General features: G+C 39.2%; 1 protein-coding gene across 1 annotated transcript in view; it reads left to right on the forward strand.

Annotated features, from left to right (window-relative positions):
• dnah5 (dynein, axonemal, heavy chain 5) overlaps nucleotides 1-14,051 on the forward strand; it is a 118,197-nt gene that overhangs the window by 32,277 nt on the left and 71,869 nt on the right. The window contains exons 32-47 of the mRNA XM_088084040.1: nucleotides 17-109; nucleotides 1,371-1,570; nucleotides 1,733-1,886; nucleotides 2,686-2,849; nucleotides 3,055-3,211; nucleotides 3,442-3,654; nucleotides 4,678-4,902; nucleotides 5,969-6,141; nucleotides 7,764-7,834; nucleotides 8,375-8,482; nucleotides 8,624-8,811; nucleotides 10,520-10,714; nucleotides 11,800-11,934; nucleotides 12,242-12,349; nucleotides 12,899-13,052; nucleotides 13,310-13,456. Coding sequence (XP_087940166.1) covers nucleotides 17-109; nucleotides 1,371-1,570; nucleotides 1,733-1,886; nucleotides 2,686-2,849; nucleotides 3,055-3,211; nucleotides 3,442-3,654; nucleotides 4,678-4,902; nucleotides 5,969-6,141; nucleotides 7,764-7,834; nucleotides 8,375-8,482; nucleotides 8,624-8,811; nucleotides 10,520-10,714; nucleotides 11,800-11,934; nucleotides 12,242-12,349; nucleotides 12,899-13,052; nucleotides 13,310-13,456 — 2,485 coding nt within the window. The remainder of the gene's footprint in view (nucleotides 1-16; nucleotides 110-1,370; nucleotides 1,571-1,732; nucleotides 1,887-2,685; nucleotides 2,850-3,054; nucleotides 3,212-3,441; nucleotides 3,655-4,677; nucleotides 4,903-5,968; nucleotides 6,142-7,763; nucleotides 7,835-8,374; nucleotides 8,483-8,623; nucleotides 8,812-10,519; nucleotides 10,715-11,799; nucleotides 11,935-12,241; nucleotides 12,350-12,898; nucleotides 13,053-13,309; nucleotides 13,457-14,051) is intronic.

Here is a 14,051-nt window from a genome sequence, read left to right on the forward strand (position 1 = left end):
TCTGGTTTGTGCCAAGGTAACTGGGCACATCTTTGAGGTGGAAACTGACACATTCAAGCTACGCAACATTATGGAGGCCCCGCTGCTCAAATATAAAGAGGAAATTGAGGTAAGAATAATTAGTACTTGGAGCATGTTAGCGAAGTGGAGCGATGAGAATTCCCCCTCCTCCCGCATGCACGTTCTGCCCGCTTGCCCACTCAGAGGCGATGCAGACTGCTTTGCTAACTATCACTCCACCCTTCACTCAGATTTTACCCTGCTCCTCTCAAATCACTCAAGCGCTCGCTCTAGAAAAAGAAAATAAAAACATCTGCCTTGTATTTTAATTTTTGCATGTTTGACTTGTGAGAGCGCAGGTGGTACCTCATCCTCCTCTTCCTCATGTTCAGCACTGCTGCTGCTGGCACCCACAGTCATTTCACTGTCCTCTTCCTCAGTACCAGGGAGGCGGTTAAATGCTTTTGTCATGTTGCTGGCACTGTCAGTCACAACCCGAATAATACGACATTGCAGATTCCAATTTTTCAGTACACATTCATACTTTTCATACTTCAGAGTGAATCTTTACCGACTGAAACAATGTCGCAACATTCTTTTTCTTGTACCATATCATTGTCATCTGTTAGTTGTACAGAATTAGTACATCTGTAGCCTGTGTATGACTTCTCGGCTTCCCTTTTAAAATACTTTCCGGGTCAGACATGCTTCAGACGCATGGTGTGAGTGGTACCAGAGCGGGATGGAATGAGAGATAAGGTGATGCTCCAGCTTTTTATAAAAGGCGCTCCATGCAGCCAAAATCCTCATGCACCCTGCTCTGCTCACATGCGCTGATAGTAGTCTACCTATGCAGGCCAAGAAAAACAAAAAAGTGACATCATTTTCACTTGTATATAGGTGATGTTTTAGTGTTGACTTTAATGCAAATATTTTATTTTAGGAATATTCCTAAATGTTTTCAGTTGTTTCAGATGCAGTGCATGTAATTCATGAGGTTAACATACAGTAACAGTGTTCAAGTATGCCTTAATATCATTCATTGCACCAAATAGATGTTTTTTATACTCTAGCATAATTTTCATACAGGTTCGCAACAATCGGCTGTCAATATTATTAATGTTATTGATGTCTGATCTCTGATGATAAAAATATAGCCACCTTTATAAGAATCTTGTTTGAATTTTTTTTTTAATCATACTTACAGTTTCAATTTTTTTTTAGCAATAATAGTGATTATCTAATGTCAAGTGTGTAAGAATGTATTAATATCCTGGCACAGATAATTGAAAATGATTATTTACTGACACTTTTGCCACTACAATTTGCATTGTTACAATTTTAAAAAAATCTGGGGTGCTCTTACTCAGGATATCTGTATCAGTGCGGTGAAGGAGCGTGATATTGAGCAAAAGTTGAAGCAGGTTATCGCTGAGTGGGACAACAAGACTTTTACGTTTGCCAACTTCAAAACGCGTGGAGAGCTGCTACTGAGAGGAGACAGCACATCAGAGATTATTGCCAGCATGGAGGACAGCCTGATGATTCTGGGCTCTTTAATGAGCAACAGGTATGTCTATGTTGATTATTTTAATTATCAGTATTTGGATACGTTAACATGCATCAGAACACTCTCTATGTGGCTGCAGAACAGCACCATGGAGACTTCACAGCATGTTGTCACTGTGTGTGGTAAAATGTAAGGCTCAGGTGCGTGTAACTTATTTCTCAGGTACAACACCCCATTTAAAGCCCAGATTCAGAAGTGGGTTCAGAATCTTTCCAACACCACTGATATCATAGAAAACTGGATGACCGTCCAGAACCTGTGGATCTACCTGGAGGCTGTGTTTGTTGGTGGAGACATCGCTAAGCAGCTGCCTAAGGTAGATTATGTCACATATTATGTCATATTTGGCTCTTTATTCGTGTCCTGTGTATTTCTTGTATTTCATCTTAGATTGTAGTGTCCTGTAGAAAGAAATCACTGATAATTCATTGTGTTTAAAGCTCCAGTGTGTAAGATTTAGGGGGATTTAGTTGATTGTGGCTGTGAGGATTGTAGATTGCAACTAGTTGAAACTTCTCTCAGGGAGAATACCTTCAGTATTCATTGTTCAGGAGGTTTTTACCACGGGCAGAATTATCTGCTGAGGTCTCTTCGTCTCCAAAACAAATGAACCAGGTATTAAGAAAAAAGCAGTTACACATTATCAGTTAGTGTTTTTCCTACACTGTTGTGCAAGTTGCAGACAGGCTTTTTCAGCCAACACACATGCTCACGTCTTTTCTCTGAAAACTTAAGATTAGGACATTTAGGATGTTTTTATGAAGAGACAAATTATAAAAGACTCTCTCCAAAACAAATGGACCTGGGGACTTAAACCAGTATGAACAGTGCATAAAACAGTTTCATTTTTCAAAAACATCTTTTTTTTCCCAATGCTTTCGTCTCAGAGGGTCTGCTAATTACAGTGGCAGACGTAAAAACTTAAATGGCTCCATCTTGAGCCACAGTTGTGATTCTTATCAGGAGATTATACACAAAATAAATTATCATATTATAATTCTGCCAGTCTATCTCCCTAAATCCCACACACTGGAACTTTAAAACAAATAACCAAATTAGGATTCTTTCTCTTATGTTCAGAAGAATACTTGAATATTTGACTCAAACCTTTTCAGGAAGCAAAGCGCTTCTCTAACATCGACAAGTCATGGGTGAAGATCATGATGCGAGCCCATGAGATGCCCAATGTAGTCCAGTCATGTGTGGGAGATGAGACTATGGGACAGCTGCTTCCTCACCTCCTCGAACAGCTGGAGATCTGCCAGAAGTCACTTACAGGGTGGGTATAAAGGACTACAATCTTAGTCAGCTCACATATCATAAAATATAAAAGTCTGATGTTTGAATAGTCCTAACATCGTTCAAAGGGAGGAGAGAGCACAAAACTTTTACAATAAGAAGTGTTTTTAGTGTTTCACTATTATGTATTTGGTATGACGGACTACTGCAGGTAAGACGTTACTCATTATCATTCTGTCAAACAGCTATTTGGAGAAGAAACGTCTGCTGTTTCCTCGTTTCTTCTTTGTCTCTGACCCTGCCCTGCTGGAGATCCTGGGCCAGGCCTCTGACTCCCACACCATCCAGGCTCACCTCCTCAATGTCTTCGACAACATCAAATGTGTCCGATTCCATGACAAGGTGAATATTTCATGGAGCCCCTTTGAGTGTTTTTGTTGAGTCTGTAACACACTTGGTCAATGTCACACAACGAGGGCATTTTTGAAACCCTCTAATTATTTTGGCAGAAGTGAAAGGTCTGAGAAATATATATGGAGGCCTCACATGTCATCATCTTCTTTTCCACACCTGACAAGTGAAATAGTTTAATCAAACTGTTATTTAAATCAATAAAACGTCATCTTTTTCAGATATACGACCGCATTCTGGCTGTATCATCACGGGAAGGGGAGACTGTGGAGCTGGAGCGTCCTGTCACAGCAGAGGGGAATGTGGAGGTTTGGCTAAATGCTCTGCTGAAGGAATCCCAGAGGTCTTTGCACCTGGTGATCCGACATGCTGCTCTGACCATCCAGGACTCTGGCTTCCAGCTCATCGACTTCCTCAACTCCTTCCCTGCTCAGGTAGATCATGGTTGGAGTCAAAGAACTTACCCACTTATATTTTTAAAACATGAGCCATACCATTGCTCTCTGTGATTGTTGGCCAAGGACTGTTTAGTGATTACAAAAAATCTGTTTGCATGAAATTCTATCAACTAGATTGAAATTAAAAATGTGGAAAAATAAATGCTGTGGAAAATATCTGTTAAACCTAAATCTCGTATTTTGTACATTATTTGATTTCTAAAATATATTCTGCTTCTCATTATCATCTATTTTCCTGAACTCAGTACTTGTAATCCTCACCTTTGAGTCTTTATCCAGTGATGTAATTAAAGTAATAATATTCTTATGGATTGTTAAACAAAGCACTGATTAGAATTTGAAGTTAATGGTCAGTACATTGGATGTCACCTAATCAGTGTTAAAACAAAGACCACCTAAACTTAAACCGAGGCAAGATGAAAGTCGAGATCAAAACCAGACCAGTGTGGGTTCCACACTCTGACACACTTGCAGTAAAATGTGAAAGATGCCCACCATAGACACTCCTGACATTGATCTGAAAGATTCCATAAAAACAATAGAAACAAAAAGCAAATGAAGATTCCTCCTCATTCACATCTTTTATTGCGATATACTGTATATGTGTGTGTATATATGTAAACCGTGAGAAATGTCTTGATAAAATAACCAAAAGGCACTGCAGAGAGACATTTTATTTTGTCTGATTTTATCTTTGTTTTCTATGAGCAAACAAATAGTAAGGAGTTGAAATCAACCTAATCATCTTTATTTTACACTCCATTTATGCACATGCAATTTAGTGATATCCTTGCAGTTGTGGACTTGACCATTTTTGAAATCCAGAGTCCTTTTTGTAGAGACTGAGACAAGACTGGGTAAAAATGTGGTCAATTCTAAGATGAGACAGATAATTTCAAACACTGGTTTTGAGATTGTTCTTGAGACTAAGACCAATCTTGAGTATTACAACATTGCATGAAATAATGTGATTACCACATATCTTTATCCTTGATCAAGGTGGGCTTGCTAGGTATTCAGATGATATGGACAAGGGACTCTGAGGAAGCTCTGACCAATGCTCGATATGATCGCCGCATTATGGCCAAAACCAACCAGCTCTTCCTGGATCTGCTCAACACACTGATTGACATGACTACAAGAGACCTAGAGGCTGTGGAGAGGACCAAATACGAGACCCTCATCACTATCCATGTCCACCAGCGGGACATATTTGATGACCTGGTGAGTGTTTTGTTGATCATTTAGTAGTAGCCTTCTGCTTAGTGTACTTAAGTACACTGGATCATAGGAACAAGCACTTTAAAATATCTTTAAAGGGTTATCTTATCGGAAAACCCCTGCTTAAGATAGCTATCCCTTTGTAAAACTGTGTTTAATATTCTGACACCCAAGGGTTGGGGAGTCAGAACATCAAATAGTTTTTGCCGCAAAGAGTCAATTCTGTTTGACAAAAGTCTTCAAAGCATTATCACTAGCAGCCAAGTGATATTTAGCCCTAGAGAAAGGACTGTCTTTGAAGTCTCCACTGAAGGCACAGTAAATTGCTTGGCTGGTCTTCAAGGTGAACAGAAAAGGTGTGAAGTATTTTTATTTTTATGTGTTTTTGAAAATCATTATTATTGTTATTATTAAATATAATTTGTACCCCTTGTATCCTTATTAATTTATTTCCCGTCTGTATTCTGCCACAAATTTAGCCTTTATCCTGCCCGTATTTTGCCAAACATCTTTTTGCTGTCTTCTTCATGACTTCCCTCTCACATATCAACTCCTAACTGTTGACCCTCTTTTTTCGCTCCTTACGCCTTTTATCTATTTGTATTTCATCTCACCACTCATCACCCTCCATTTTTGCCACCTTTTTGCATTGTATTTCAAATACTCATTTAACCCATCTTCTTGACTTACCTCTTTTCTGCCATCCTCCCATCTCCTGAAACTTCCTTTCACCTCATTTTCATCCCATGACCTCTCACCTTTTTCCTTTCATCCTCCCCTTACCTACCTTTTCTGTTCTTTCCACCGTTTTAATATGACCTTCCTATCACCCTATGCCCCATTGTACATCCTGCCCTACCCCTCCTTCCTTCTTTCTTCCTGCTTTCATCTCTCATCCCACATCGCCTCCTAAATGGAACCCTTCCATTTCATATTTTTCACTTACCATTTTATCTCCCTTCATCCTTTTATTTTGTGTCTTTATTTTGTATCTTCTCCGTCTCTCCATCAATCGTCTATTGTCTTCTCTCTGTTTCGCCTCTGTATTTCATACCCTTTCTCCCTCCAGTGCCGGCTTCATGTCAAAAGCCCAAATGACTTTGAGTGGCTGAAGCAGTGCCGTTTCTACTTCAATGAGGACTCGGACAAGATGATCATCAACATCACAGATGTGGGCTTTGTCTACCAGAATGAATTCTTGGGCTGCACTGAAAGGCTGGTCATTACACCGCTGACTGACAGGTAGAGTGCCATCCGTGAACACAGATCACAAACACACTTGCACAATTAAAATGGTTACAATACATTTTAAGCTAAGTACTCCACCACGTGAGCCCTCCAGCTTCCTTGGTATGGAGTGTGCGCCCTATAAGGACTCAGTTCTTTGCAGAGGCCTAGATTCATTTCCAACCCAGAGCCCTTTGCTGCATGTCCTCTTATCCGACTTTCCTGTCTCTTTTCAGCTGTCCAATCAGTAAAGGCAAAAATTGCCCCAAAAGTAATCTTCTATTTTTTTTAACTGACCAGCATTTGTTGTCATATGATAAAGACACAAGCATCAAGTTTTAACATTTTAAAGTGTTTCAAACAAAGTACTTGTCAGATTGTCTTCTAAAGCCCAAGATGGGTCTCCAGAAGAAACAGTGGATGGGGCTATGAACACTGTCCAAAACATACAACCTAAACAATTATGCCCCTTTTACAGATTGGCCTGTTATGGGGAGATATTAGAGTGTGAATTACTTATTCTTAATAAGACTACTACATCAAGGGTGCGTGCAAGAAGAGACTGTCCGAAAGACTTATTTTCATTACTTTCTCTTAACGTGGATCTGCCAGGAACAACAAAGGCAGAGCACAAACCTGCTTCTGTTGGGCTTTTTACTTTGGTCATCTGAAATGCCCACAACAACACTTGTCATGTTTATCTATGATGTAGTAGGAATGTTCACCATATCATCAATTCATATTTAATGGACCACAGTTTAGTATGGCTGAGTAATGACTGGACTTAAGGAGAAGACAGAGAGAGCAGTGGAAGTGGGAAGAGAAGAAATTAGTGAGGAGGAGTGGGCACTCCTACATCATCACCTCTGTCACTGAAAATATGAGTGACAGATTGAGACCAGAGAATCAGACAGTGGGAGGTAGGCAGAATCCCAGCGTCAGAATATCAGACACAGAGAGGGACATATGAGGTGAGACCGAAAGAGGTGAGACAAGAAGAAAAGATGAGAATAGACAGCAGCTCTCCAAAGAAGTGGCATACTGACCTTATGGCTGAAGGCACCCAAGCAGTCTGGATTTTCTCACTGCTTTCTTTCCCTGCCTGAAACACTATCTGATTCCTCCTCTTTGGCCATTTACTGTCTTCGCTCCAACAAATCGGATGCAGCGCCAGAGAGGATGTAGGACAGAGAATATGAAAGACAAAATAAGTAAAGGTTAAAGTGACAATGGTGATTAAAAAAGATTCCCCTTTTAAAGGGAAAAAATCACAGCATTGATTTGACTTTTTCTGCATTCTCTGAAGGACACAACATTTGTTGCAAGTGCAGTATTACTATGATTTTTGACTAAAAGGCCAGTCATGCAGTGTAAAGGGAGAACAGTGTTTAGCCTGAGGGCCTGGGCCGGGTCCCAGCGTCAGTCATGCTCTCTGAAGTGTCCTTGAGCAAGATACTAAATCCCCACCAGCTTCAGGGGCAGAATTCTCTCTCTGTGTCTGACCTCCCACCTACCAGTGGAGAATCATATCAGATTAGTTTTATTGTGTGATGAATTCAATGTGAAGGGAAATGAAAACTGCTTAGTGAGGAAGTGAATTCTTAACCTATGAAATTTAACTGTTTGTGTTTGGTCAGGTGTTACATCACTCTAGCCCAGGCTCTTGGTATGAGTATGGGTGGAGCCCCTGCTGGTCCTGCGGGAACAGGTGAGACTGATGCCTGAATGTATTTCCTTGAGGAACAACGTGTCTATGAAATACTGATTTTTATCCGACTTCAGGCCTGCAGGAGTACGGACAGGACAGCAACAGTATACTAGTTGAAAGCTGATGAGACTGAACAGTAGGGTCTCGCATATACAGCATGTCATTTGGCAGTGGTAAACTTTAGTGATATAGTATTAAGAAAATGACATCACCAAGAAAAGAAATAAGCCTAACCTGGAGGCTGAGACCTTGCCAAGTGGTCCCACATTAAATGTCAAGGTTTTGAAATAGTTAATTGGAGAACAAAGAATGGAAAGAAGTAAAAGTATTGCCTCATTACACAATCATTACAAATCAGACATAGTGTAGGAAGCCTGTGAAGAAAGGTCACAAGTTGACACTGCTTTATTTTAAGAGATCACAAGCCAAAAATGTTGGGAACCACTTTTGTATTACTTAGAGAAGTTGTTTGGTTTTCTGTTTGCATAAAAATTGTTGCACTTCATTTCAGGCTGTGACAAATCTGCCTTTTGTTATTAGGTAAGACAGAGACCACAAAAGACATGGGACGCTGTCTGGGAAAGTATGTTGTGGTCTTCAACTGTTCTGACCAGATGGACTTCAGAGGTTTGGGAAGAATATTCAAAGGTACGAGACAAATCGGTGATAGTTGAAAAGTTTGGGATGAGTGATGAGACAGTTGGCAATTGGACACATATAATATTTTTGAGTTGTACATTTAATTCAGTTGCAACAGAATGACCATAAAATTGCATGTTTGATTTCCAGGTCTAGCTCAGTCTGGTTCATGGGGCTGTTTTGACGAGTTCAACCGCATTGACCTCCCTGTTTTGTCAGTGGCGGCCCAACAAATTGCGATAGTTCTCACCTGCAAGAAGGAACGTCGCAAAAACTTTGTCTTTACTGATGGAGACAATGTGGATATGAGCCCGGAGTTTGGCATCTTCCTTACCATGGTCAGTGACACGACAGTGCTACTATTTCAAAATTTAGATAGAAACCGTTAATCATGCTGTACTCATATAGTCTTCCTGAGCATTTATTTTTGTTAGATACAATAAATTCTCATGGCATTCAGATTTTTTAAAAAAATGAAGAAAATCAGCTTACTGAGTTGATCATTACTAAACTCAGCATCAGCCATAATTTAATGCTTTGCAGTGTTAGGTTGTTTGCTGTAGGGAATTACAGGTAAGACAGAAACTGGCTGAAGCACCTTTAAACACAGAGCTACTTGGACATTGCATTGAATGTGTAACTGTAGCTGCTGGATTTACAGCACATTAAATTCTGACATAAAAAAAAACCCCTAGTCTTGTTTTTTATAGAGCATGCAATCAGTCCCAGATAATACAGTGTTATACGATTTAATGAGTGTAGTTAAATAAAATCGACCTAGACCACATCTTATTTTACAAGTCAGTTTGAACAATATCAAACACCAGGGTCTGCTGTTTATTAATAATTTTAGCAGTGCTCATTATCATACTCTTCATACAGTAATAGCTATAGATCACTTTATCCCCTTGGCACAGTTGCTACCTCAAGGCAAGTCATTAAACCAAGAACAGTGGAATAATTGTCCCATGTGGAAAGAGAGGTCAGAGATTATTCTCTCTCCTGCTTTTCCTCTGTGTATGTGGACACGTGTTGAGAGACAGTGATCAAAGGCAGGCTCTGTGGAGAGGGGGACCTGAGCTGTGGCCAAAGGGATTTAACTAGCTGATAGTGCTTGTTAAGTACTTTAAGATGTTCCAGCATTAACTTAAATTCTTGTGCATTTTTTTGTGTATAGCCATCATGGTTGAATATAAACTCTGCAGGTGCTAAGGTTTGTTATTTAATTGAACAAATTACATACACCTGCTTACTTGTAAATCTATCCATCAACTTACTGTTTGCATCTCTCATGTTGGCCACAAGCCCAGGAACCAGGTGATTCTGTGAGTTTATGTTTCATTTGCTCTGACAGATGCGTCTGGTCCACATTACATTCAGACAGATTTCCAACCAGCTGTTAATCTAATATGGGGCAGGGTTGATAAAATGATTGACAGAGGATCCAGATTTGAAAAGTCTTATAGCACACATTTCTCTGCTCTGATTGGCTGTAATTGCCTCCAATCTGCTCCTTCCAGTGTAACGCACCAGGCTCATTAAACTTAGATCAAACTGTCAAACTAGACAGAGCTGATCAAATGTTTTCAGAAACACATTTTAGTGTCCCGTTAAGCTGTAATTTGAAGAATTTTGTAACCACACTGTATTTTGCTTGAAAACACTCAGCAATGCCTCAACTTGCATGATTCACCACTTAGTACTCATCAAGTTTTGTTGCTTCGATTGGTTGCAAGTCTATCCAAATGCCTCCAGAGGCATTTTTTCTGTGCCAAGTGATAATGCCCCCTGAAAGTTTAAAATGAAGTGAGAGGTTCCAGACTATTTCACATTTGTGAACTAATTCACTTTTGTAAATCAGTCTAGGCTAGTTGTCCTTGTGTTCTCTTTTGCGGTATTATTTGAATATATAATCAATAATAAGATCTAAATGTTTTATGTAATGAATATGCAGTGCTACATTTCCTCGTAAGAATAATTTAAGTTTGTAACTGTTGTTACCCCTTCTAAACTCCTCATCTCCTGTTTCTTTTCCTGTATTATCAGAACCCAGGTTATGCAGGTCGCCAGGAGCTTCCTGAGAATCTGAAAATAAACTTTCGCTCTGTGGCCATGATGGTTCCTGACCGTCAGATCATCATTAGGGTAAAACTGGCCAGTTGTGGGTTTATAGACAACATGGAGCTGGCCCGCAAGTTCTTCACTCTTTACAAGCTGTGTGAGGAGCAACTCTCAAAACAGGTAAAACAAAGGATGAGGTATCAGGTAATGTGTGACAAAATGTGGCAGTTTCTCTTCTTTTTTCAAATCATTAAAAAATATAAACTTAAGATTCTCCTCATTTGTTGTCAGACTTTAGGTTTTGCTTACTTCTTATCACCCTGCCCATATTTCTACTCAATATTTAAAGTTCATTTAGTTCACAAGCAATGCAAAGATGCAAGAATGCCAAAAACATTAAAGAATGAATAAAAGCAGATCTGACCACTTACGTCCAATACAAGTTAGAAGATAAAGCAAAGCTTTTGTTCTGTGCAGGTACTCATGGGTAATTCAGTTCACAATTATAGTTCCTGGAACACAGCAGGTCCCAAGAATACAACTTATACAAAACCTAAGGATCAATACACAGTGTAATTCTCCTCTGAAAAACTACTTAGTTGATGAAGGTCTAAGAGGAAATAGTCTGGCATTATGATTAAATACTTTATGTGGACCGATGTGAGCAGGTCGTACTTTTATCCATAAGTGCTCCATTTATTCATTTTTAGAAAATTTTACCCTGCTTAAAACTGTAGAACAGATTAAAGGGGAACTACAGCCATATGACAGAACTTTGTGCTGTATAAATTAAAATAAATGGCACATGGAAAAATAACATTAAAATATACACAACAACAACAACAACAAAATAATGGTAGTGAAAATTGCAAAGCAATGTTACTTGTACACAAATATAAAACAAAATGTTGGTAGAACTGGTAAGATCAATAACATAAGTAAAAAGAATATAAAATATTGGAAAACTTGAGCTAGAACTGTTCCATCTACAACAATTGGTGAAATATGTTCTAGGTGACACTGAGAGCATATCCAGACTTTGTACCCTATGAAAACACAAGTCTGAGACTTAGTGTTTTCGTTTCTGGCTTTATGAGAAAAAGTAGCTCATGTTCGCAAATATTAATTTAACTCTCTGAGGCCATAGAAATACTATACTGGAAATTTTAGGTGGTGTTACCCTTTAAAGGTGGTTTTACACAGCTGCTTGCAAAAGTATCATGATGAATGACTGTGAACCTAAATTGCTGTTTGTGATTGTGCAGGTTCACTATGACTTTGGCCTGCGGAACATCCTGTCAGTGCTGCGAACACTGGGAGCAGCCAAGCGAGCCAACCCCAATGACACAGAGTCCACCATCGTCATGAGGGTCCTCAGGGACATGAATTTATCTAAGCTGGTCAGTCAAGCATAGAATAGCATACAATAGAGCACTGGCAAGTTAAATTTGAAATTGCACAATGAAATTGAAGATAGAACAATTGAGATTTTTTTGGGATACATTTTTCATCTGCGGAAAAATTGATTAAAAAAGAATAAACTCAATTTATTAAATAAAAAAATAAAAAAGATTGAATGAACTACATACAAAATTACACTAAAGCATCACAACAGACTGATAAGAATATAATAGACAGATTTAAAATGAATAATTCTGTTTGTTTTTGTACGTTTTTGCTGTGTCTATGGTTACCTATGCTTGTTAGATCGATGAGGATGAGCCGCTCTTCCTCAGCTTGATCGAGGACCTCTTCCCAGGCATCCAGCTTGATAAAGCAGGCTACCCTGAACTAGAGGCTGCCATCGACTTACAGGTAGGGGAGAGAGCGAAGAATGAGTTTATCTGTTAGCACTGGAGAGAGGAATACAGTAGGAGAGAGTAAGGAAAGGACAGAGAGGAAAGGAAACAGTGAGAGAGAGAAAATAAGGAGACTGAGTAAAATCTTCCATAATAGTAATGGGCTGTGAGACCGCTGTATTTTTCATGTCGCTCTAAAACGCCTCGAGATATAGCACCCAAAGGGATACAAATGTTGTCATTTACCATTTGTCAAGGACCTAACCTAAGTTACTGTGACAAACATAGTGCAAAGAAAATAGAAAGTAAAATGTTATGCCTTTAAATTAAAGCATTCTCGTGTGTGGTGTATTATGTGCCTTCATCCCTGCAGTTATGTGTGACACATAATATCTCTGAATGCGTCTTTAAATGGATGTGGACCTGTAGGTAAATCTGTCAGTACAAAACATCACACTCCTAACAGTGTCATCCAGAACATGGCAGAGTATGTTTACACTTACATGTTGTTTATGGTAAATATACTAGAACTAAAGATGTGTATGCTGTAATTGTGCTCCTTTAGGTTGAGGAAGGAGGTCTGATCAGTCACCCTCCCTGGAAGCTAAAGGTCATCCAGCTGTTTGAGACTCAGAGGGTCCGACATGGTATGATGGCCCTGGGGCCCAGTGGGGCAGGAAAGACAACTTGTATTCACACGCTGATGAGAGCTATGACAGGTAGGATTCTGTGCATGTTTTTGTAACAAATGTTTTGGGAAAGACAACACAAACTTGTGAGAAATTGGCTCCTGTTGAAACACTTCGGTCAGTGCGTGAGAGACAGTGACTGACACCTCCTTTTAACTTTAGACACCCCACAAATAATGGTGCAAGGTGTTGTTTTTTGTGTGCATATTTTTCTTTTTAAGAAATTAAATGTGATAGATATACAAATGTAAGGGTAAATGTTTCTGTCAACATGTTTCTTCTCTCAGAATGTGGTCAGCCTCACAAAGAGATGCGCATGAACCCGAAAGCCATCACAGCACCTCAGATGTTTGGTCGATTGGATGTGGCCACAAACGACTGGACTGATGGCATCTTCTCTACACTTTGGAGGAAAACGCTGAGAGCAAAGAAAGGTCAGATTTTTACTTAACTTTGGTTTCATACCAGTGAACTAAGCTTACATTGACAAAAAAATATAGAATTCAGATTATAAATCAGCATTTGTTTCAGAGAGTTCTGACGCCTGCAGATAGTTGCATAAACTAGAGAATATTTCCTCTTTATACTCGTTTGAGCATTTTCATTTCATTGGCTAAAACTTAATATTGAAAAAGGCTTTTCTGTTCATTAGGCATGTTTTAGGACTGACCTCATTATCTTCAGATACCACAGGTGTGGTCCATAGGAACAGCTGTTTAATTGGCTAATAAGGGAGCATGATTACATAACAGCATTTTCTCTGCTAAGTTAGTATAAGAGGAAGAGAGATATCCATGCCAAGTTAATGATTCCTTAAATAATTAGTGCTCATGGTAATCTACTTTTTTTTTTCTCTGGGAACTTTGGGGAAACCAGAATGTTATTAAGTTGTAGAAGTAAGTTTAAATATCTCAGGACATCCTTGCAACCATAGTTCAAAGCAGTACCAACAGCTGTTTTATCTCTCGGCTCAGCCCTAATCCTACACACTTCATTAAAAATGTATGTGCGCGTTGGTATGAATATACA

Source organism: Plectropomus leopardus, chromosome 11 (assembly GCF_026936395.1).
Source record: "Plectropomus leopardus strain MGB_pleo_1.0 chromosome 11, ASM2693639v1, whole genome shotgun sequence".
NCBI lineage: Eukaryota > Metazoa > Chordata > Actinopteri > Perciformes > Serranidae > Plectropomus > Plectropomus leopardus.